The sequence below is a fragment of the Ptiloglossa arizonensis genome, chromosome 4, assembly GCF_051014685.1.
Source record: "Ptiloglossa arizonensis isolate GNS036 chromosome 4, iyPtiAriz1_principal, whole genome shotgun sequence".
NCBI classification, from domain to species: domain Eukaryota; kingdom Metazoa; phylum Arthropoda; class Insecta; order Hymenoptera; family Colletidae; genus Ptiloglossa; species Ptiloglossa arizonensis.
Window position 1 is genome coordinate 2,762,209 of NC_135051.1, and position 24,985 is coordinate 2,787,193.

General features: G+C 32.1%; 3 protein-coding genes across 13 annotated transcripts; 1 reads left to right on the forward strand and 2 right to left on the reverse strand.

Moving 5' to 3' along the window:
- Positions 1–2,006: 2,006 nt before the first annotated feature.
- Secs (Sec synthetase) lies at positions 2,007–6,627 on the reverse strand. 3 transcript variants are annotated; one of them, XM_076310060.1, is made up of 7 exons: positions 6,405–6,627; positions 5,033–5,221; positions 4,686–4,959; positions 4,235–4,610; positions 3,854–4,159; positions 3,663–3,772; positions 2,007–3,552 (listed from the first exon to the last, which is right to left on the reverse strand). In XM_076310060.1, the coding sequence occupies exons 2-7, from the start codon at positions 5,144–5,146 to the stop codon at positions 3,287–3,289; spliced, it is 1,446 nt and encodes a 481-aa protein (XP_076166175.1). In that variant the 5' UTR covers positions 5,147–5,221; positions 6,405–6,627; the 3' UTR covers positions 2,007–3,286. The 3 variants fall into 3 exon arrangements, with proteins under 3 accessions (XP_076166175.1, XP_076166174.1, XP_076166173.1); XM_076310059.1 differs by having other exon boundaries at positions 3,663–4,159; positions 5,033–5,189; XM_076310058.1 differs by having other exon boundaries at positions 3,663–4,159.
- Nt5b (5' nucleotidase B) lies at positions 6,027–24,367 on the forward strand. 6 transcript variants are annotated; one of them, XM_076310045.1, is made up of 11 exons: positions 6,027–6,529; positions 8,450–8,571; positions 21,192–21,265; positions 21,391–21,604; positions 21,736–22,159; positions 22,238–22,394; positions 22,475–22,715; positions 22,805–23,042; positions 23,116–23,232; positions 23,316–23,447; positions 24,048–24,367. In XM_076310045.1, the coding sequence occupies exons 1-11, from the start codon at positions 6,236–6,238 to the stop codon at positions 24,084–24,086; spliced, it is 2,052 nt and encodes a 683-aa protein (XP_076166160.1). In that variant the 5' UTR covers positions 6,027–6,235; the 3' UTR covers positions 24,087–24,367. The 6 variants fall into 6 exon arrangements, with proteins under 6 accessions (XP_076166160.1, XP_076166165.1, XP_076166164.1 ...); XM_076310050.1 differs by lacking the exon at positions 6,027–6,529 and adding an exon at positions 6,622–6,641; XM_076310049.1 differs by lacking the exon at positions 6,027–6,529 and adding an exon at positions 7,533–7,838.
- Positions 13,150–19,804, reverse strand: LOC143146066 (uncharacterized). Of its 4 annotated transcripts, XR_012991837.1 has the most exons (5): positions 18,639–19,804; positions 18,493–18,562; positions 14,264–14,414; positions 13,769–14,029; positions 13,150–13,690 (listed from the first exon to the last, which is right to left on the reverse strand). XR_012991837.1 is itself a non-coding variant. In XM_076310065.1 (3 exons), the coding sequence occupies exon 1, from the start codon at positions 14,856–14,858 to the stop codon at positions 14,538–14,540; it is 321 nt and encodes a 106-aa protein (XP_076166180.1). In that variant the 5' UTR covers positions 14,859–18,410; the 3' UTR covers positions 13,150–13,690; positions 13,769–14,029; positions 14,264–14,537. The 4 variants fall into 4 exon arrangements, 1 of the variants encoding a protein (XP_076166180.1); XR_012991838.1 differs by lacking the exon at positions 18,493–18,562 and having other exon boundaries at positions 18,905–19,793; XR_012991836.1 differs by lacking the exon at positions 18,493–18,562 and having other exon boundaries at positions 18,639–19,792.
- Positions 24,368–24,985: the final 618 nt, after the last annotated feature.

The window sequence follows — 24,985 nt, forward strand, 5'->3', positions numbered from 1 at the left end:
TTTAAAACATTGAGAACTATAAATTACTAATAATAATCATTCTTCTAGTCTGTATTATTAAATTTTACTTATTAAGTCAATATTTTTATCAGTTCAAACAAGTATACTTAACATCGAACTAATTAATCGTATTTTTAACATTTTTTTCATATTTTTATAACATGCTATGAGGTAAATTGAACGATTATGTGTAACATTAAAATTTTTATTTATCCAATTGTTGCATATATTACAAATAAAGCATTTACTATCACACAGTAATTATAATGGGGAAGAGCTTATAAATATACCGTTTACATATTCGTGTATGTAGATCTTTGATTAATAGATATAACATTACTATGTTAGTACATTGTTTAAATTTTCAAATAGAAATATTAAATATCAATGTGATGTGATAAAATTAATTATAATTTTATCATGATTGAATGTTTTGTACATGTGTTCTTTTTATTATTTTCCTTTTTAGAGTACAATTTCCATTTGAATTTTAAGCAAGTACATTATGTGTAAAATAGTCACTTAAGTAATAGAATGTATTATGATTGGGAGAATATAATATTGGGGTTAGCGAATTTTCTGTATATGTATTGAAATGTATGTAATTTACTTTGCTTACTTCTATTATCTTATATATCTTATATATTTGTTTTTAAAAATTTTGTTAAAACAATTGCATATATACAATGTTGACAATGTATAGATTTCCTTGAATATTATGACTAAACAACAAAAAATTTGCCTTAAAAATATAACTGAGTGTAAGACTGTGAATAATTATTTTCCTTAGTTTATAACACATAACAGTAAAACATGCTCACAGCCGGTAGTAAATATACATTAACTGCAATAAACTTAGGAATATAACAAGTAGACCTTGCTTAATAAATTTTATATCATCTGGTATATAGTATCTTTTTTCAATAGCAAGATTATTTTTCAAATAATATATTTATTGTTTACAGCCATTTAAAGGCATGATTTGTTCTTTAGAACTGGAGTGATTTGTATTGCAAGATATACGTTACAAAAGATTGAAAAAATATTCTTAGTAAAAGAAAAAATATGAAGTAGGACCATAAACATCGTTGTTTTATATAAAAGGCAAATGTTATAATATATATGGGCCTGCCGTTTCTTATACAAAATTATACTGTAAAGAAGTAACTAAACATTTACAATATATCAATGATTAGAAACAAATTATAGTATGAGAAAATAAAATATTTATATGTACATAGGAATGTCATTTGCATAAGGTACAATACCGTATACTATACTACAATGTTTTTTTTTATAATCTTTACTATATGTTACCTTCTCTTTTAAATTATGTTATAATAATAATACATTCTACAATAGCATATGCGATCCACTCAGAATGACAATTTTGTAGTGTTTTACTATTTTTTATGATATATTTTAAAAAATTGTTTTTTTTTTAATTATTTAGAATTATTACAAACAAATATTATTTATTTATTTAAATTAAGCACACAACATGAATCTTTGTCAAATATCAAATATTTTTTCTTTGATTCTTTCTCTATTGAAAGTAACACAATTTATCTATAATTATAGTATTTTATATTGCTTTTTTCTGAGCTAATATGAATATATATTAACAAATATTACATTATACCAATAAAATTTCTATGAAGGGAATCTAAATATCATGACTTCACAAACATTAGAATATATATTTGGGGATAGAAACAAAGATAATATATTGTATAAATTAAATTAAATGTTTATAAACGTACACTAATAAAATAGTACGCAAATAATATCAAATAAATTATCCAAAGGTGAGATTTAAAAATATATATCCATTCTGTTATGTGTATACAGGCTTTTGTGTGTATTTACATGTATATACACAAAAATTTGTACACACACTTGAAAAATGATTGTGTTCAGCAATATAATATCTTATTTAAACATGTGCTATTCCTTTTGTGTATTCATTGTTTTTTAAAAAGTATTGAACAAATAATTCTGTTGCTTTATACAAGAAGTATAGTTTGGTAAAAACAGAGTTTACACATTGTTAATGCACAAAGTATACATGTAATTTGATGTATAATGCAGTATGTAACTGAACATAATTTTCAAAATCAAAAATAAATATTTTGAAAATCACGAATAGCATTGCAACATTAAATTAATCAAAATAAATGAATATCTGTTTGTGCAAGCACTTGATTTATACAAACCTGGAAAATATTGTTTGTTATGTATGGTGCTTCTAATTTTTATACATACTCCCTATAACAGTGTAATGAAGCAAATACTGTATCTACTATAAACCTCTCTTTACAAGTAATAACATATGTTTTCACTATGACCATTGATATAATTATATTATTTCTAAGTGAAAGCAAATACTTCTTGATTTTATCTTCTTATACTTTTAGCGTAAACAAATCATGCAAGAAAATTGCTAATTTATGATTGGAGGTTTGAAAGTATAAAATAATAACTTTCCCAAAATACATGATTAGTATGATGATAAAGTTACGATTAATTGTAGTAATATAATGCTCATTGAGAAAATAAAATAAATTTAAATATAAAAATCTTCAAAAAAAAAGTAAATTATAAAAATCAAAATTAATTAATCTTATTTCACCTTGATCTACTTATATCTTATAAATCAGTAGTGCGTAAAATAAATATAAATGCTGAAAAAGAAAGTCAGAAATCTTACAATATTCTTTGTTTTAAACGTAATTGCATGTACATTATAACGTAGAACGAGTGTAACAGATATTCTGCGGCCAGCGCTTACGAATTAATATCTTTAAATGAATGTATAGAATATCCTAAAATTTTTTTCGTTTCTCAAATTTAACTTTAATGTTCAGATATTAATATCATTCACTTAGAACTCCCTTTCTTTGTTTTATGGGAATTGACGTTGTTACAACGCAAATGGACAGACGAATCAGCACATTATCCTGTTACATATCTCTGTAGAATATTTTTTTTATAAGTTCTTACTAAATTAATAATTTAAAAAGATCTAATGAAATACTTAAAAGTTAACTGCATTGTATTTTTAATTTTGAAAAATTTAAGTTATGAAATTAATTGATAAAAGAAGTTCCTAATATAAAATATTTAAATAAGTTTTAAGTCAAGATATTGTAAAAGAGTAAATTTTAATGTAAGAAATACAAATGTAAAGTATTCTTCAGAGGTATTTAACATATATTAACTGCAAGTAGTAATTTACTTACAAATTAATGTACTGGTTTGACTGGCCAGTTGCGTTGATTACGGTTCATTTTCTCAAACTGTCTTTACTACTTGCTCGGCTAGTTGAAGCTGTGCTAGATTCTCCAGGACCACCAGCACCTCCTGTATCTCCATTAATACTAGATCCAGCAAGAGATGCTGTTGGTGTAACTGGAGCTGAACGTCTTCTCACTTTAGTCAAAGCTTTATCTAATCGTTGTATAAATACATCCACATCTGATTTTTTCATACCCAAAGCTGCAGCAGCAGTTAAATATGGTACTGGATAATTACTATTATGTGCTCCCCAACCTGGATAAAATGAGATAAAAGATATAATAATGTTGATTAAAGTAGAAGCATTTGCTTAAAATATAATAAATTTTGAAACATTAATAAAATATCACATATTTAATACAAACCTTCAAACTTGTGTGAAACAACATGTTTGCATTCTGTAGCTGCTATTACTCTTATACCACTAACATTGCGAAGAAATAGTATTGAACGTAGCATATTAACTTGTTGCAAACTGTTATGATGATTCAAAAATTGAAGGGTCATTCCCATTGATATGGGGTTTCCTTTAGTGTCTAGCAATCTTTCATCATACCTTGCTGCTAATTTTTCAAGTTCTTCTTTTAAATATGAATACATTTCTTTACGTTGTGTTATTAATTGCTTATAACCGGCCATTCCCAAACTTAGTAATGTTATCATTACATCCATAATAGAACTAGCACTTGCACGACCTGGATACATTTTTGATATACGATCTAAAAGATTTTTATCAAATGAACCAATAATTGCACCACCCACTGGCACTAAGAAATTCTTATCTGTGCTTTGAACAAAAGCATCAACACGGCCCTTCCGTGATGCTTCTTGTATGAGGTGCATACATCTTGTACTCTGCAAGCTTTTAGTAATAGAATATAATGTAAGTGTCTAAATATATCATTCAAATAACATTTTTGTGAATGTATAAACTTACCCATATGCATTATTTACTAAATGGGGAATATTATATTGAGTACAAAGGGCTGCAATAGAATCAATGGAATCACTTGCTCGAGGTGCAAAACAACTAGTTGTTGTAAGCACACAAGCAACACTTTCACCTAAAGCTGCCATTTGAGATTCAAGTCTTTGCATATCTGTCTTTACCTCATCTCCAACTATTTTTGTTTCAATAACAATTGGTGCTAAACCAGCAGTAAATATTGACTTAAAGCTTGACTTTTGATCAATTCTAGACCATAGAACATACTTGGCTCGTGGTCTATCTTGTTTAAATGTTAACATACATAATACCAAACTCATGCCTGTAGCCATTGGTGATAAAAAACAGCCTGCTATACTCTTTACTCCTACAATGAAAAGTATTATTAAATGTATTATACATGTACAAATTATATTAAACATTTTAGAATGATCAATCTCACCCATATATCGAATAACTTCAAATACTAGAGCGTTTGTTAATTTATACATTAAACTACTTCCAGCAGCTTTTGGTTGTACTTCTTCTAAGTCACTTGATCTACCTATACCATGTCCCATTCGAAAATGTCTCCTTGCAACAATGTTTGATATAATTCTTGCTTCACGTTCTCCAACACTACAGTTAGAAGGAAAATTGTTGCTATCCATTTGTGATAGATCTGAGAGAAATGCTTCTATTGTTGCATCATCCCATCCCTCTTCTGGCCATTTTTGCTGTTTTTAGAAAATTCATGGTGAGTCTTAATATTAGATTATTTTAGTATTAGATTTTTAAATAAAGGCTTACATGTTCGATGAAATGTCTTATAAGATTTTCACGTGATTTTTTCGCATTTAAACCTTGTTGTACATAGGTTGATGGAATGAGTTTTTCCGCTAAACTGAATGCCTGATTATTCATCTTCTTGATTTACCCAATTCTTTCAAATGTTTAGGCCACAAATCTTAGGAAGTTCAATGTTTTAACACACCATTGCTTTTAATAATTAATGTAAGATCATTAAAATCACTATCAAACTGTAGATAGTATTTAATGCACATTAAATAAAACAAAGGAGGTGATATAAATTTGTATAAAGTTAATATTGTTTGATATTAAATATGAATTACCATAAGTATACAATAAATTCTTATACTTACAAAACAAAACTTTAAGCAATTTAAATGGATTACAAATACATTCTTGAACATATATTTTAATGATAAAATATATCAGCTCTTAAGTGATGTCAATATCCTTGGAAATATAAGGTGCAATGAATTTAAAATGTATTTCATAAAATAAAACACAAATTTTATATGTAAAACTGAAATTTATTAAAAAATTATGCATACATTCTTCGTTATAATACGAAAACAAAACAATTACATATGAAAGATAAATATATAACTTAGTAAAATACAAATTATAACTGTATAATGATAAAATATTTAAAAATAGATTTTATATGTTACAAAAATACCATGAACTGTTATAACATTATATAATTTAAACCAATCTGAATCAAAATTAAATAGACCGTTATCATAAAATCGTTAGAACAAACATAAGAAATGGTTATTTAAAGTAATAAAAAAGTTTGCTTTAACTCATTTAAAAAAGAGTATAATAAAACCGAACGAATTTAATACTGGATTGATGTAAAGGTTATGTGTGTTTGTATCATTTAAATGTCAAAATACCAAAACAATCTACTGAAAAAAAATATAACAAAGCTAGAGCAAAAATCATAGTCTAATTAGTGAACAAATAAAAAACTGACTGTTTAAAGTGACATAGTTTCGTGGGGTGGTCCAAGTGATAGAGTAAAAAATGGGTTGGGCTACGATGAAATTCAAGTGGTGGTGCATTGATAATCATGCACTACCTGACGCATTCCAGAGACTCCAAGCCGTAATTGCATATGTTCGTTTAATAGAACCGAGTAAAGACAGACACGGCTCGTGTCGCGGTCATCCGGAATTGTCACCAGACACAGGTTGTTAGGTTATGTCGTGTCGAGGTCACCTAAATCGGATTAATTTTACGCAATACAGAGGATGCAACGTAATTGTTTGGCCACGGGGACCTCGGGACTGCGTTTCAATTGTCGTTGGTTACACGATGTGTACCGCGGACGCGTGGAGGATCGCGAAAATTGCCAAGCACGGAATTTTACCTCGAATTATGGCGTTCAGACGACAGCGGACGGACGGGTTACGCACGGCGCTACGAACGAATTCATCCGCCGCCTTTACAGGTCAAAGTGATACGTGTGCAATTCACAACTCAACTAGCCGGCAGGTGCATCATTTACTGATAATTACCCTCTTCCTTCCTTGCATTGAAATCATCGATCATCACATGCTGATACGAAAAATGGACATGACAGTAGTGCCTAATCAGCGATTTTTAAGTATGTCATGTATTCTATAAAGTTATACATTTTAAGATTTAATATATATATACATATATATATATATATATTAGTGCTACTCAAAATTTTACGTTATCTATTTTAATATCCATTGCTATTTTTTTTTTAATTTTTATTACCTTTTTTATTTATTATTTTTGATATTCTGAACATATTTATTTCACATACTGTAAATAACTGTTTCAATTTTACAAGTATACAAACAATATTAAGATATTTCTTTCTGCAGAGAAATTCATTGCATTATAAAACAATCATTTACATTGTTTTCATTCAACTTTTGCATTTTAAATTTTATAATGTTTTACGATTTAAAACAATTTTATGATGCATTCTAATTATTAATCACTAACAAAGTTCAATTGACTGTTTGTACGCAAATATTAAACAATTTTGTACGCAAATATTAAAATTTTTTAATTTTGCGCCATTTACAATTCTTAACGTACAGTCTGTCGCATAAATATTATGTAATCGCTTATTGTCATATATCTGAATACAAATTGTTGTTCTTGATAGACTGAATAGAAAATATTAATAAAAACTTGATTATGTTCGTTTTGACTGTATAATGTACAGTTTACAGTCTTAAATACTGTTTAAATTTAGAAAAAATATGATAAACGTAAGTAGTAGTTCAAATTGTTCTATAGCTGTATATTATCAAATTATCTATTTCGTATACAAATAATTGTGCTATTATGAATTGAAATTAATTTTCAACAAACTTTTCTGCTGTAGCAGTTGCATTTATCATATTTATGTTTAAAAAATCTTAACTTGCGCGCCGTAAAAATTTCGACAACTTAAAATAACATAGGAACACTTCATTTTTCTGCATTGGTATACTTGCGCGGAGGTCAACGCATTTCAGTGAACTGACCTCAGTGCGCATGAGGTTTGCATCGTGTGATGGTGTAGAATTAGTGCTTAAATGACAGGTTGTCGTGTTATGCATCGGCATTTAACCTATACGAAAAAAATATTCTAGACCGGATTGTTTGTATTTATAAAGAACGTTAAACATACTTTAAAAAGTTGAGTGCAACAGATATATTTGCATATGCTTTTAATCAATTCTGCTAGTGAACATAGTATCAATGTAATGGCCGTATAGTTTTTCAAAACTTTGACTAATAAGCTACAGAGAATACTTTGCAACACTGTGTGTTCTGCGTAAGTATTATTTATAACAAAACTCGTAAAATCGTTGGGAATATAGGGACTAAAATTTGTTGTCTTCCACAAATTCATACATGATTAATGTCGGCGATAAAAGTAATTGTTAAGCAACGTTTTTTATAAAATAATTAATTTTATTAACGTGTCATTTTTGTGACAGTATTGCAAAATGTTTATTAAAAGATATGAGCAATAATATTATACGATAATGAAAATGACTATTTCAAAATACTTTCATTGAATATATGGATATCTGCGTTTGCAATTCGTTCTATACTACATTGTTTTTACACATTTTGTTCACACGAATGAAAGAGTTAGTGTTGAATTAGTTCTCGACACTAAATTCGATATAGATTGATAAAAAGGTGTCGCAAATTATGCAAGATTCAAGTAATCAAATTAAAGAGAATTGTAACTATTTCTTTTATAACAAATCCTTTGCCAAAATTATAATTTTTTGAAAAACAAGTGATTATTAATGTTCTCGTAATCATTTTATAATATTTAACATGCAAATAAGAATTTTTTGTAAATGATATTAAAAGTTGAATTAAAAGCTTAATGTATCAATAGATTGACGAGTTTCTTTGCAATTTTTGCAGTTAATCATGGAATCGGAAAATTGTAATTCGCACGGCGATCATGAAAACACCGCACCTAACACGCTACAACACGATAACGACCCTAGCGGAACTAAAAAATGGTATCGACAAGCTAGTCAGAGGTTAGTGATCGTTTCTTTTTTTTTTATAAATTAGTTGCGCTTGTAAATCTGAATATAAAAAATACTGTCTAACAATAAGTTACACATATTTATAAATTTGTTATGTACAAATTTTATTGCGTTTTTAACTTTGTTCAGTTGAAACGTTTTAACGGAACTTTTTAAAATTTAACACTTCTGTAATTATTTTCCATCGATAATAGTAATGGATTGTATAATATTTAAATACGATTTATAAAAATTTGTTTACGTTTTTATATTAGCGCTACTTGTTTATTGTGTAAAATAATAAGAGGATCATGTTTCTGGAATATTCATGTGAACCAACAAAATATTAGGAATGAAGTTTTATTATGGATGTATATAGGCAGTAATATTTTCACATATTATCTAATTATATTGCTATTTACTGTTATTAATTACTGTTTTTATGACTGTTATTATTGCATACTATTGTCACAATTATTACCATTATTATATTTATTTCATTTCCTCTTATATTATTATTGTTATTTCTGTTGCTGTCTTATTATTATTGCAAATACTATACTATAACTGTACTAGCAGTAGACTATTACCACACCATAACTATGCTATTGCTGCACTATTATTATTACTATCGTTATCATTATTCATATTGCTATCACTATAATTATAAGTATTTTTACTAACCGATAAAGTTATTTGAGTAACTGACCCTCTAATTATTTTGAGGCTCGCATCGTAAAGCGAGTCTATTTTTTAATACATTAATAATTGACAAATTTATACGATGACTACAATTATCGACAAAGCATATAAAATACGCTTAAGTACAAGATTTGATGATATTTATAAAATCGCCAAGGACGACTGTTTAACCGGCCTACACACTGTCGGAAGCGGTTCGATCATAGTGCGCGAAAATAACTTGTTCAACTTAATATTTCCACCGTGGTCGTGAATACTTTAGATTCGTGCGACCGAATTCAGAATTTGCATCAATCAGTCGGGGAAGTTACAATGTCGGTTTTCGACGTTCTTTTAATCAATCGATTTTGTCGTAGAATCGAAGCTTCTGTATCTCTGTGTACCACTTCACGTTGAGTCAGAGAATGCGATAACATTGATATATCTTATCGAAATATTTCGATGATAAAAGCGCATTTTTCGTTCTAAAATATAACGTCGTTGGTAACAAATTCAGTGTCTGGTTTGTTGGGAAATCTCTATAATATTTCTGCATCCTTTACGATAGAATTTTTTTGCGTGATCGATCTTCAGTTTCGAATCAATTGTTCTGGTCAGTAGCGGTCTCTCGGCTCGCATACCAAGCTCGTGCGTATCACCCGTATATTTAAGCAACAATCGTAGTTTCTCGGCGCTCGTGTGTAAAGCAAAAAATCAATACTTGTATTTACCACGTCGTGCGAAACGTACAAATTCGTAATTATTAAACGAGAAGTCGCAAATTTACTATCTCGTGTTACCCTACGATTCGGGTGTATCGTTAATTATATTCTGTTTTTTCCTCATTCATAGCTGCAAGAAAGTTCACTATTTACTTTATTGACACGATAGCGTCGTGCGTCTCTGTGTATTTTTCCTCCCTCCCTATTATCGTCACGCAAATGACCCCTGCAGCCTTCTTATCGTCATTGCTATTCTGGCCATGTATATTTTCGTTTTAGCTGTTTTCTCGTATGCGCGGCCGAAAATTCTCATTCGCCGATGGTCATTACGTCGTTGTCGCTTGCGTTGTTCGGTCAACGAAAGTGTAAATATTCTCAGTTTGCGATCGATACCGACAACGACATCGCAGTTACCTCATAATGAGCCGTACAAGCGTGGACCTGCTGGTTACACCGTCAACCAGGACTGGTAATTCTTCCTTATTTGTAGACACGTCCCCACTTATCAAGGTTTCGCGCGGCACTGTAAACCCGTGCTTTCAAATACTAAAACTCAGTGAGTTATTGACATCTCGAGGGTCGTGACTCGTACCATCGAAGCCACGGGTTCGACTTTTCGAATTTTATTTTCAACCGTTAACGTTTATCGATCAAATTCTTCGTTCGGACGTATTTATATATTCGAACGTATTTGTACGTTCGGACGTATTTGTGCGTTTGAAATTGGGGAAAAAAATGTTCGTTCCGGGAAAAGATTTGCCATTTTGTTACGCGGTCTCCCTTTCGTGTTTACGTGCGATCCGAGTGAATAATCAGCGCATAAATGTTCCGAGGCAGGCTGGAAAGTCCGATTCGCGGACGAGTCGAACATCTTCTATGGGGGGTCCGTTCATCAGTCAATACTTGACTACGATTTGAATTCCGGATTGAGAATAACCAGGAACGATCGTAGCGAGCAAGACCTGGATAGCTACAACGAGGGCAGCAACATGCGAACAGATAAGCGCGAATTAGGTCACAGGTAAATCTTTGCAACTTCATTTTGAGATACGAAGGATTTCGATGGTTTCGTTTATTTGTGAACAAGTTTCTCTCGGTTTCTTTTCGTACATACTTCGGACCTCGTCATTGATTAATTTTAATAACGCGAAAAATATATAATTCGATTGTTAATTGCGATGGTGGCGCGACAGCTGGTGAATTGTTTTCGAAGATATTTAAAATGGAATCGCTTAAGGAGATCCAAATAATTTTTGGGGAATTTCAGACTCATTCTTATTCCCCTCCCCCCTCTCCCCCTCTCCCTCCTCTTTTACACGACAATAACGCGCGCGCGCATATCCGCAACGATCTGCAACCCTCGAGTAATGCCTACAGGGTGTTTCCAAGAAAGTCTAGCAAACTTTTAGAGTGGGCAATGCTCATCAAATGGAACAAGACTCGACGAATACAGGGTGAGTCTAAAGTGGTGTGACAATCATTCGCAGGGCCTGTACATCTACATTTGTTTAATGACTCGATTGCACGGGGTACTCTCAAATAAAAATATCTTTTTTCTTTTTTTTTTTTTTTTTTTTTGTACTTTAATCGCAATACTTGTTCGAATTATTTATTTTTCAATCACTCGTTTTCGAAAAAAAAAGAAACAATTCGCAATAAGTAATATTCGTTGTTAAATGCAACTTGAATTACGAATCGATTTTTACAATTCAACAATATTTATCGTCGATTTAATTACGTTTTCAACGTTAAGACACGGTTTCTTGGGACAACCACGATAGTATATATATTTCTTTGTATCGTTATTTTTGCTTACCGAACGTTTTAGACGTTACTTCGTGAGTTATTCGTTTGGAACATCCTGTACAAGTACCAGGAACGATCGTACGTGACTTGGTACAGCACACGTTCGGTTTATCGCTGAATGTTTAGTCTTTGTAGTCCTTTTTCCACTTATTGTTGGTATCAAGATTCGCAGCGACGCGGTACCATCGCAAATACGGATGAAAACACCAAACACGTTGCAAAATACGATATGTCGCAAGCCACGTTCGCGTTCGATTTATCTCAATAATATTTCGTCAAGCCCCGTTCACACGGATTCGTAAACAAAAAACACAACGACGTGTGCAAATATCACCGGTATATTCACTTTTCGTATGCGAACATTTCACGCAAAAATTGTTTTGCTTCGTCGAGGTCGTTTGTAAATTACGCGTTGCGCGAAAAAACGTTTTATAAAAAAAAAAAAAAAAGAAAAAAAACTCGTTGCTCATCGTTTATTTTATTTTAGTTCGGCTGTTACGTACACTGAAAATTTTGCATTCTTCGTTTGCATCTCGCGAAACTCTCTGTTAATTCGGTCTCGTAATCGTTCCAAGTGTCGCATTTCCCCGAAACGAATTTATTTCATTGATTTCCACCGCTGTTCGTTTACAAATTGTCGCATTCTTTGCCCCCGATTGGTCTACTCGGAACAATGGAGACTATCCAGTTCGACTCGACCAAATCAGTTTTACCCGATTCGAGTTTCTCTTCTTCGAATCTTTCTTCCAGCTTCCCATTACTTAAAGCTTGGAGAGTATTCTTTTGTTTCGATCGCCGGGACAGCCAGAATGCACGGTTACCACCAGCTACACCTGCCATTCGGAACGTATTTCGAGTACAATGCGTTCCAGAAACGACCCACGACCGTGTTCCAGTACTATAGACTGAATTTCAAATTCGTAGAGTGCGCATCTATTTGCGCATAACTACTTTGGGGGAATAGAACACGAGTGATAAAAGAAACCGTCTTGTTTTTCTATCGCCATCTTCACTCGTTTCGTACAATGCAACGTAGATGCGACGTACACTCGGCAAGAAAATTTTGCAATTTTTTCTTTTTAATTACCAGTACCGACGCAAATGTTACCACACTACTCGTGCCGAACCAGTAGGCGGTATCAACAATTAGAATACATCTTTGATGGCGACATATCTTTGTAATTGTATTTTAATTATACGAGGAAAATTTTAAAAAAATTAAGTATTAGGAAAGATAGTAGGTCACTGGTAAACATCGTTAAGTGGCAATTAACACACATTTCTGTGTCACAAGTACCGGATAAATGTTTTGTGACGATTCTAATAATTATTTGGCTGGCACCAAATGAATAAAATTACGCGTGGAGAGGGGAATGATAGATAAATAAATTTTCTTGGTAAATTTCGACCAATATGTACATTTTGTAATAATATACGCAAAAATGTGAACGACAATAGTACTCGTTAATATATTTATATTAAATTTCGAGCAAAACGAACATTTTGTAATAATACACAAAAATGTAAACGATAATAGTACTCGTTAATATATTTATATTAAATTTCGAATATTTTGTAATAATACGCAAAAATGTAAACGACAATAGTACTCGTTAATATATTTATATTAAATTTCGAGAATTTTGTAATAATTACGCAAAAATGTAAACGACAATAGTACTCGTTATCCAGTACCGTATTAATAAACAAGTATTTTTACGTATATAAATTAACGCACGACGAACAGTCAAAACCCATTGATATTGCAGAATGCTGACGAAAGCAGAAAATGATTACTGCTCGACTATTATTAAACCAGCACACGACTGTTATTTCTAGGCTAACAAAAGAATTGATTTCGAAGTACTCCTCTACTTTACACTGGAATCACGGTAATCGGAGATTAAACAAGTTCCCTCGACCTGCGGAAAAAAAAAAGAAAAAAGAAAACAAAGAGAAATGAAACGTATTACGCGTGTCGCATACTATATATTACCTACAGCTGAATCGTGACGTAGTCGTGCCCGTTGACACAACGAAATGCGTCAGGCTTCATTGTTCTTTGCAAACGTGACGCATTTTGAGCAATTTGACGTGGATGGATATCGAACCTCACTCTACCGTGTCGTGAATGACTGATTCCTTGCCTGAACGTTCGTACAAGTGTATTGCTTCAATTACGATATCGTGTTTCCGGCAATTTAGAAGATTGAAACAAATATTATAACAGAACACTGTACAATGCTGTCACATTGTGTGAGCTGAAACATAGGTACCATTATAGAATTAGGGGATTAGGATTTTGTAGTATCTATAAGAACCAAATATTAAATATGAAATCAATACCGTAAACAAAAATTATTTTATTCGGGAACGTGAACACTAAATCTGCTGTTCGGTGAAAATTACGAACATAATAATATTTGATTGTTGTGTTTCCGTTATTGGTATAATGTACATTTGTTTATTTATTTAAGCATCGATTGATTACTCACGGTTTCTTTGCGTTCCCGTTACGAATATGTACATTGTAAGTGTTGGTTTCTCCAATTATTCTGTACAAGGAAACATACAATATGTTTACACAATTTAGCGCCGTTGCGTAAGAACCATGGGTGCAACTTATTTTGGTCACTGGCAGGAAACCTTGGCAACGCAATTCCGATTTGTATTAATTATAATGTTGCAATGATGGACACTTGTAATTCATTTATACCGTTGGGTCAGCCGTTTATCGAACAGAGCAAAAAACGACAGGAAGATCTGCCTTCAGTTATGTTTAGAATTTAATTTTGTCCGCCACTGTGATTTTAATTTTGTCCGTTTTCGCTTTTTCTTCCCGTAATGAAAATAAAAATGAAACTCTTGTATCGAGAAATACCAGTTTTCCATACACCGTATCAACGTTATATCAAATATTAGATCAATAAAACTAATCCAATGCTTTATCTTAATCTCTAAAAATTGCATTTTCTTCAATTGATCGATAAACAATTTGAGAATCCCCGAAGTGATTCTAGACTTGAAATTGTGATTCACAGTTTTGTCGCAGGTGTACTTCGAACTGAAGATAAGAAACATAAAAGTCATTTATATGGAAAATTTCATCTGCCTAGAGTGAAAAAATTCAAACTATAATTTTTTCAGTTTGAAAAATTCGGATAATTGTTTATCTCAACTTCTGAAACTGTGAACGATCTACTAAAAAAGATATAATTGATCAGCGAGTAAAAATCTTTTTATTTGCTATTTTAAACGATAAATACTCGTACACCATAAGTGATACAATGATTTGCCAAGGAAAAGAAAAAGTTACGTATTATCACATAATATTGGCGATACACACAATACACAGTTGCAAATAAGCTTCTTGTATCTCTCATTATTTATTATATATAAAGAATATGTATTGTAGAATTTAAAAGAGTGTTGATATAGAGAAAGTGTCTAAAAAAACACAAGAAACATATTTGCAGAGACAGTAAGTAAATAGTTGCGTGAATATTTACCATCGAAGAATTACAAATCGTGCATCCGTGAGGAATTCACCGGTTAAATCTCAAACATGAAAGATTTTTAGGCGCGCCACTCTTATTGCAGGGTCTGTGATACATGGTGTCCGTAAGACAGTGAATGAATAGTCAGAGTGAAAGTGTAGACGATGCATACTTTAGCGTGGACTCGTGTATATACGTGCATCGTGATACGATGCTTGACCGACTTAACCGAAAGTCGATATTGCGAACCGACGCGTGAAAGAGGCTCGTGTCAGAGCAATTAAAACTAAAACAGGGCCTATGTTGGCTTAACAATTTTATGTCAGCTGGAAATTGCCTTGCATAGCAACTTCGTGTAACTCAGCGTTCCGTACGTTTTCTTGCCAATCGATACAGATATAACGTCGCTTCGAATTTGTTTGTCCCGTTCCTGTACGAAGCCTTTATTATTTCAGCGGTTTTTTAAGCTACGGTAATCGGTCGGAATGCGTGATGTGTTTCACGAAAACTCGATCGGCGAATAACTCGAGATTTCTATGGAGCAATTGTCTACGATTACATAACACTAGAAGATTGAAAGTTTCAATGAAATCTAGTTTGTATCGCATTGTAAGGTCGTATTCAATAAGGTCTAATTTTAGATCGGTACCGCAGGAGTTCCCATATACAAACCCAACACAAAGTCACGTGAGTCATCCTATGTAGACGAATATAGTGATTGTGTACGTTTTTTGTTCCGTCATTTATGCGAGATTGAGCATGAAAAGAATTAAATACACGTTTCAAGTGTGGTTAGGGTTTACGTGGGAAAACACGTCCCGTTGGAAATCGGTTTGACGAACCGTATAGACAAGTACGAATCATTGAATTTCGTCGTGAACTTACAAATTGTCCTTTTATATTTTTATTCGAATAACAAAAAATACTGTTTACAATATTTGTAACTGTTTTGTATTTATAACTATACATTTTCGGTAAAAGCTTACGTTTCGAAGTAAAGTGTACGAATGATGCAATTTGAATGAGTGTTTCGCGTTTGGATTGCATCAAGTGCATCAATTGCTCGTGAAATAAGACTTTTACGTTAACTGGCAGTTGGAAAAGTTACGAGTTCGCTGGCGCTACGAGACGCCGAAGTATTTCTGTTTCGTGACTGAACACTTTGCGTTCAAGTTTATCTACGAAGTTACCCTGTAAACGAAAGTGTGATCGGTATAATTTCTGTTGCTCAGAGCTGCATGCAATAATTCCACGAGACAAAAGTATTTTTCGCGATACGGTTAACCTCAACTGCACACCTACGTGCCGCCCGAACAAATTGACGAATACACGAGATTTATCGAGGTTAAAACTAAAAACAGTTCTATTAAGTAACAAATTGTTTTCTTCCTTCGTTATATATTCCGTCTTGTGCCTATTTACAACGTACATCTTTTGTTCGGTATAACATTACCCAATGTATATATACATATATCGCAAAATCAGAAACAATGCTGTGAGTATTGAAACTATTATTGCGTAATCCAGACAGATGGCTGGCGGTTCATAGTTCACTTCTGGCTTGAACTGTGACTCTAGTCTTGATTCAATCTATTTCCAAATATGTACCGACTACTAATACTAGGCGATACGAACAACGACCTGTTCATAAAATTGTAATTGTAATAATTTGTTTTAATCGAACGAATAGAGACCGTTTATTGTACTTCCGATATACCTGTATCTAGCTGCACACATAAGAAGAGTTTCCACGAAACAAATTACGGTAGAAGCGGATCAAATTTGTGTCCGGAAAACGATGAATTAGTTTCTATCGATGCGTATTAACCGGTTACTCGGCAAGTCAAGGATCAGTTGACGTTTGATCATCGAGCGGATCGCATCGTACTTTTTTGTTACGCGATTTTCACGTGTGCCATCAAATACTCCTTTGATCGACAAGTGTGAAATTAATTCTTATTCGTTTTCTCTTTTGTGTTTATGATTTTCAATAAAGAACAGTAGTGTCCGCTGTAGTGATATATTTTTAAAAATATTTAGCATAAAGTGCAAATAGAAAAAAAGAAAATTACAGGAGCGTTAAATAGTAGCGAGAGAATTGTACATACACGTTGGTTTATTGAAATTGATCGAAATTTTGGTAAACCGAATAATCGTTACACGAGACACACGTATGTATAGTTCATTGTTTTTCGAATATGTATTTAACGTTATCTCAGAGATAAACTTCAGTGTTGCGTAATATAATTGACAGAATGTACATTGAAAGCTTCCTTAAAATTATGTAAAAGTATGTCAAAGTAGAATCAGTTGAAAATAAATACAAGGTGACGTAATACGAATTTACATTCTTCGATAGAAAAATGACTTCGTGGGGTTTAATATGTTAAACGAATGTATCCTGTCAAATTAGAAAATTTTATTTTTTGTGGTTGGCGCCCGATAAGTGCCGTAATATATGTATGTAATTGGTTTCCTCGTATCTTATTGGTGTTATATTTCGAACGTTTTGTAATCCACTACTGTCCCGCGTAATTCAATCGTGAAACCATGAACCAGATATGTGTATTGGTAAATTTATCGTAACAAGATATAGAATAAAATAATTCTGTTTTTATAACTGACATATTTCATTAATTTAAGTTCCCGGTACGTCCTTTAGAAGGCATGTAACAAATGCAAGTCCATTGATTTGAATTAAATAGAACCTTTGATCTTCTACAAAAGACACATTGACCAAGATAATGTGATTAAATAGCAGACTTGGAACAGTTTCTTCGTAGAAACGATGTGTAATCGATATTGGCCTTCAGACAATTTGTTTAGTCTATTTACGTGTCTATTTTTGTTTGTATTAATGATAATTTTGGTGCACGGTAACTGATAAACAAGAATCACCGAACAATTCTTGATAAATTAATTGTGGAAGACAGTGATTTTTTTTTTTACGTTTTATCGTCACGCAATTGTATTACAGAACATCACGTTTTTTGGATAAGTTAATCGTCTTCCGTGTGGTTTGCTTCTTCAAGGACGGCTTACTTTGTTTCGGATAAATTGTTACATCATTGTGAAATTAAATTACGAAAATTTATTCATACTTTTGGAGATCATTTTCGTATTACGATATTGAAAATAATTTGAAAACTAATTATATACGTACGTGTATGTCAGTATCTCTGAAGAGGTTAAAGTGTCACTTTTGGTAGAAAGAAATTTGTACGTACCGTTTACACATTGCTAGCGTTTGACATATTACATGCTCATGATTTCAAGGTTAAACTATACAGTTGATTTCTAATAAAGTAGATCAATTACATGTTACGTTCAGGCAAATCCCACAGTAAAGAGCAATCGACTCGTTAACACGTACCGTTATCGGCATGGAAAACGACGCCTTCTTGATTAGAGCTTCGTCGACATCCATCACCCTGACATTATTGCGACAGAATACAAGGCTTTATCTGCATGCAATTTTCTTTGATCTTTGTTCATAAACGGCCTATTGTAGCAACGAATGTCGTTACACGCCGTAACGTGAACGAACGGACTACGTTCGGAATTTTTGTACATGTGCGTTCTACGTTACCAGATTGTACAAAATTTCGTGAATATTGTTATTTCTTTCTTTATATATACATTTAAAGCGTGCTGCTTTGTGCAAGGTTTCCTCCGTCGTTGAATCAACGCGTCGTTTTATTTAAGGGACACTGAACACTTAGAAAAATTCTCAGATGACTCATTGCTTTTGCACGAAACGCCATTTATTTCTGTTGGATACAATGTGAAGTAGTAATGACACGGTCTAATGGAATAGTGGGGATAAGCAGTTACTGCGTTCGGTGAATTCTTTCTCGCGGAAATTCTTCTTTGCTTCTCTTTCTCTCTCTGTTTCTCTTTTTCTCACTTACGAAGATGTAACCAATTATTCGTACGACGGTTTACATTTTTATGTAAACTATTTGTAATAATTATCGTATTATCGAAGGAATCTTGACAAAAAGTGTTTACACGTTGTATAACACGAGAGTACGTACACTTTACGTGTCACTGAAGTTAATTGAACGCGTCTGGAGATTCGTGTCTACGAAAATTTTAAATATAAACGAATATCTCGAGACACCGCATCAACACCGCCTCGTTTCCTGATATTGAGTCCCGAAGATCCGTGCGACACGTTTTGCTTTCACTTCAATTTCGTAAAACTTTACGCGTATTCGTTTTATCGATTCCATTCTACCGAAGCTGTTATTACCGACTAACAGGTACACATATCGAACACGAGGTGCCGATGATTATTTGAAAGTAGCAAAAAATGTGGCTGAAGGATGCGAATGACGACGTCTTACCGGCTGCGAATTTCGTGAACTCGCGCTGCTGCGTCCAAAACGAGTAAGTCCCTGGTTCTTTCTCTTGTGTTAGAAATTGCTCATTATGCTGGCCGGTCGGTAAATTATCGTCTATACCGTTAGCGTGAGAATTAATAACTATCAATAGTAGTACAATTTATGAATGAATATCGTATCGTTAATATGGATTAGTGTCGTATGTAGACTTTAATGCATTTTAACAATATTTTATCTGTATATTGATTTTATTTACGCGAAAAAGGTAAGAAAGACTTGTCTCTCTGTGACTTTTCGAGACTTGTTTAAACTTCAAGAATTTGTGTAGACATCTGACGATGGCAACTGAAGTACGATTGTCGTATCGGCAAGTTCAGATCGATTTGGTAATATGTATCTGTATTTTCTCGTTTTAAAGAGATTGATGCAGCGTAACATTAAAGAATCAGTAATAAGAGAACGTACATGTAAGTGTACAAAAAATACTGAACAAATACTGAATTTGAGTTCAAGTAAATTAATAAGACACGAATGTTAACTAAAATCAATGTAATTATCATCATTTTCATAAGTGGAGCTGAAGAATTTAATAAATCTTGTTCTTGTCCCACTTATTGCACTCGTTACTTGATTTTTACACACATTGTATCTTATAGTTTGCAAACCGAAAATAAATATTGTAATTAGATGATTTTATTATATTATTATCATATTGTACTATTTTAGTCCTCGATTTTGTATATACATTTACAACCGTCACAGCGAGATATCAAATCGTATTATTTGAGCAGTTGTCTGATAAACTTATCTTTCTACGTTATACCAATAACAATGTTACTCATCGTACAAAATATTTAACATAGTCACGCATTACAATTATAATGCAACATAATGATCGTAATAATTTTAAAAATTAAAAATTAAGGTTCTGTAATTTTTACGATCAATTGATATTAAGTGAACTTATCGATTTACAAGGAACAGATATTTGATAAGATACGTGAAATAAACAGATATCTGAGTACACTTGACAAATATTTTTTTAATTGTTTTATTGAAAGTGTTTGATCGATTGTAACAATTGAACGAAGACAATTTCATAATATTTTAATATTCATTTCCGATTCAAACACACGACGTTAATTTCATTCAAGAAACCAAACTCTCTGTAGGTTTTACAACGGTGTGATTATTTTTATTCAAAAAATAAATAACTCGAGAGAGGCTTCAAACGTTGTGGAAAATGAGCGATTCTATTATGGTGAGGTTGCCGCAAGTATCATTCGTTGTATCGGAAGATTCAAAGACAAGGAATATCGTTACGTTGTCCAAGTCACGACATCTTGCTCTCAACAGGTTTAAAATGATCGACGATACAATACTAAACTTCACTTTTAGAAAAATAAATATTTTTAAGATTTACGCAAGAGATAAAACGGGTAAACCCCTAGGTGAATACTTTAATCTTAAAATTAAAAGAGGAATAAATATTTGACTTCAATTTTCTCTAATTGAATGTGAGTTTGTAGTATTAAGGTGATACATCTTTATTGATTTTTGTTCGTTCGGTTTTGTTGCAGAATATTTGTCAACCGTAGCCTTCATTTAGAAAACATCAAGTTTTATGGCTTTGATATGGATTACACGTTGGCAGGTAAATCGTTGTATCATTCACGAAGATACAAACTATTTTTTTTTTTTTTTTTTCATTTTTAAAATTTGTAACCTTTATTTTTTGTTCATTTTTTAAATTTGTAACCTTTGTTTCGTGCATTTTAGAATACAAGTCGCCGCAGTACGAGCAATTGGGTTTCACACTGTTGAAAGATCGTCTTGTGTCGTTGGGATATCCGCAAGAAATCAAGGTTTTCGAGTACGATCCAAGCTTTCCGGTACGAGGGTTGTGGTTCGACACTCTTTACGGAAATCTCCTGAAGGTGGATGCTTACGGAAACATCCTAGTTTGTGTTCATGGTTTCGAATTTTTGAAACAGTGAGTAACAATCGACAAAGTATCTTTCTCACTTATTTCTCTGATACACGCGCGCGTGTATCACGAGAAGTGAGTTCATTAATTTAATATATTCGAGTCCTCTAAATAAAACATTTCTCGCTATTTTTTAGTTCACAAGTATACGAGCTTTATCCGAACAAATTTTTACAATTGGACGAATCCAGGGTATACGTGCTCAACACGCTGTTCAATCTTCCCGAAACGTATTTACTAGCATGCTTGATAGACTTTTTTACCAATTCTCCGCAATATTCGCGAGAGAAAACGGGCGTGAAAGAGGGAGAACTTACGATGAGCTTCAAGAGTATATTCCAAGATGTTCGAAGCGCAGTGGACTGGATACACCTTCATGGTGATCTTAAAACGAAAACCATCGAAAATTTGGACGAGTACGTGAAAAAAGACGAGAGGCTACCAATGTTCCTTACCAGGATCCGGGAGAGCGGAGCGAGAGTATTTCTTTTAACGAATAGCGATTACGTTTTCACCGATAAGATCATGACTTATCTCTTTGATTTTCCATACGGAGCAAGGGTGCGAAATTTGATGCACAATTACCACGTCAAAAGCGCTCGTATTACTAGACTGACTTAAGAGTTTCATTCTTTGCAGCCTGACGAACCACATAGAAATTGGAAAACATATTTTGATACTATCGTAGTAGACGCTAGAAAACCATTGTTTTTCGGAGAGGGTACCATTTTGCGGCAAGTAGATACGAGAACTGGTGCTTTGAAACTCGGAACACACAAGGGTCCACTTCATACAGGTGAATCAATATTTTTGATTATTTTTAAGAATACGTTTCAGTCTGTCACAATAATCAGAAAATGTTTTACTTGAAAACAGGTGAAGTTTACTCAGGAGGTTCATGCGATGTGTTCACCGAACTTATAGGCGCAAAGGGCAAAGACGTTTTATACGTTGGTGATCATATTTTTGGTGATATTTTAAAGAGTAAAAAAATCAGAGGATGGAGAACATTCTTAATAGTGCCTGAACTGGTTCAAGAGCTTCATGTTTGGACAGACAAATGTCAATTATTTGCTGAATTGCAGAACTTAGATGTTATGCTAGGAGAAATGTATAAGTAAGTAAAAAGTAATCGTTAAATATTAATAATGGTTGATAGAAATACAAAATGCTATATCATTCATTATATTCTGCAACGTCTCTCAGAAATTTAGATAGCAGCACAAAAGTAAAACCTGACATTTCTAAACTTCGGGCATCTATAAGAGACGTTACGCACAAAATGGATTTGTCTTATGGAATGATGGGTTCTCTATTCCGTAGTGGTAGTAGACAAACCTTCTTTAGTAGTCAAGTGGTCAGGTATGCTGATCTTTATGCAGCAACCTTCTTAAACCTCATTTATTATCCATTTTCATACATGTTTCGAGCGCCTGCTATGTTGGTAAGTTTATCAAATTACTTTTTTCTGATTTATTGCAAATCTTGTTATTTAATTTTGATCTAATCTTTTTTAGATGCCTCATGAGAGTACAGTCGCTCACGAACAGAGATTTGTAATGGAAACACCAATGATTAGTCGATCTCGGACTTTTAAATTTAACGATGAAGAAGAAGAACCAACCAAGCCTTCTGTAGGTACCAAATACTTTGTTTCGTTTCTGGATGTTACATTATAAATATTTAATGAAACTTAATCAATATTGTTAACTACTAGAAAACTTTATATGTGGATTCTTCGAACAATCAAATACCACACGCAAGGCCTGAAACTCCACGCAATGTAACGCATACACACGATGAAGATTGTAGTGATGAAGACAGTGACTCTCAAAAACAAGGAAATCATGTAAGATCATGTTCAAGAAGTGGTAATTGTAAATGAATTATTTTCGTTACCACTTCTTTATGTTATGTTTTGTTCCTACATTCTTTCAACGATTTAGTGATATTAAAGGATTTGATACGACTTGGATGTATTGAATTGCCAAGTTTCATTCCTGCATTCTTTCAACTATTGAATAATATTATTGAAGAACTTAACACGATCTTGTTAAATACGGACTAAAATTTGAAATCTTTAACAAATTCATTGAATTATTTATTAAAATAACGTTATCCGTTAATTAATCCGATATATGGTATAGGTATACAAAAGTATGTACAATTGATTTCTATAACTAAAATTGAATTGGTTGCAACAAATTACATTGCATTATTTGTATTATTTGGGTATAATTACATGGTTTCGATTTCATAAAAATTAATTAATTTTTACGTAATATTTTCATTATTACGATATTGTCAATAGAATAAATATTCCAATACAAATACAATACACGCGCCCGCGTGCACCTCTGTTAGTATATATATTATATATAAACAATTTTTTTATTTGCAAAACCTGAATTCATGATTTAAATAAAGAATTTTTTATCATTTTGTGTAGAATCCGAATGTGCAACAAAAAGATACCACGTACCATTGAAAAAAACTCGACCTCCGATATGAATATAGTATTTCCGGTCGGTACCGGAAATTTAAGCTATCATCATTTGATAGAGTATATCCGAATTAGTTAATAAAATTGTTTGGGTTTTCCCTAAAACCACTCCCCTCCATTTTAAAACGGGTGGATGGACAGTATGGAACACTCTGTATATATATAAACTAAATTTATCGTTATACAATGTTTTAAAAGGTTACAAATTATGAATTATTGTAAACAGCAATGTATATTAATATACATGTTAATTTACGTCTTTTATTGATTTAGCTTTATATTTATTTAAATTCAAATAAAACTGTACAAGATGCATGCAAAAATATTTCCTGTCAAGGAATTTAGGACTCCATGTATTTGTTAATAAATTATTATTTTTATTATTTACTCATATATATTAATAATATTATATTAGTAGTGTAATATTAATATACATATGCAAATTATCTTTTAATTAATGAAAAAAGCGAATCAAATACAGAATATAGTTGTTAATTCTTTCGTATTAATGATAACACTTTAATCAGGAGACAATGGAAGCAATATTTTATTGCTCATTAATAATAAAATAAGATTCTTTAGTTATCTTATTTTTAAATATCGCACAATAATTTGGGATTCTCACAGAGATATCAAACTTTTACATTATAAAAGTAACTCCATACTAGACTTTCTCAATTATGTACTATACATTTTATATGTTTAGTCTCATGCAATATATTTATAATCTTAAACATGTTACACATTACATAAAAAGAATAAATATTATATAAATATTGAAAATAGAGTAAGTTTGAGTATTAGGCTAGTCTTTTTACATGAAATTTTAGCTTACTAAATTGATCAGATTAAATCAGTAGAATTAAATTTAAAAGAAAAAACAG

Excerpts from the sequence above, each read along its gene's own strand:
- Secs (XM_076310059.1), bottom strand. The coding sequence starts at position 5,146 with ATGAATAATCAGGCATTCAGTTTAGCGGAAAAACTCATTCCATCAACC. Across the intron at positions 4,611-4,685 it reads TGAAGTTATTCGATATATGG|GAGTAAAGAGTATAGCAGGC; the intron begins GTGAGATTGATC and ends TTTTCATTGTAG. Across the intron at positions 3,553-3,662 it reads TGTTTCACACAAGTTTGAAG|GTTGGGGAGCACATAATAGT; the intron begins GTTTGTATTAAA and ends CATTTTATCCAG.
- LOC143146066 (XM_076310065.1), bottom strand. The coding sequence starts at position 14,858 with ATGACTTTTATGTTTCTTATCTTCAGTTCGAAGTACACCTGCGACAAA.
- Nt5b (XM_076310045.1), top strand. The coding sequence starts at position 6,236 with ATGTCGTGTCGAGGTCACCTAAATCGGATTAATTTTACGCAATACAGA. Across the intron at positions 6,530-8,449 it reads ACAACTCAACTAGCCGGCAG|TTAATCATGGAATCGGAAAA; the intron begins GTGCATCATTTA and ends CAATTTTTGCAG. Across the intron at positions 23,448-24,047 it reads CTCAAAAACAAGGAAATCAT|AATCCGAATGTGCAACAAAA; the intron begins GTAAGATCATGT and ends CATTTTGTGTAG.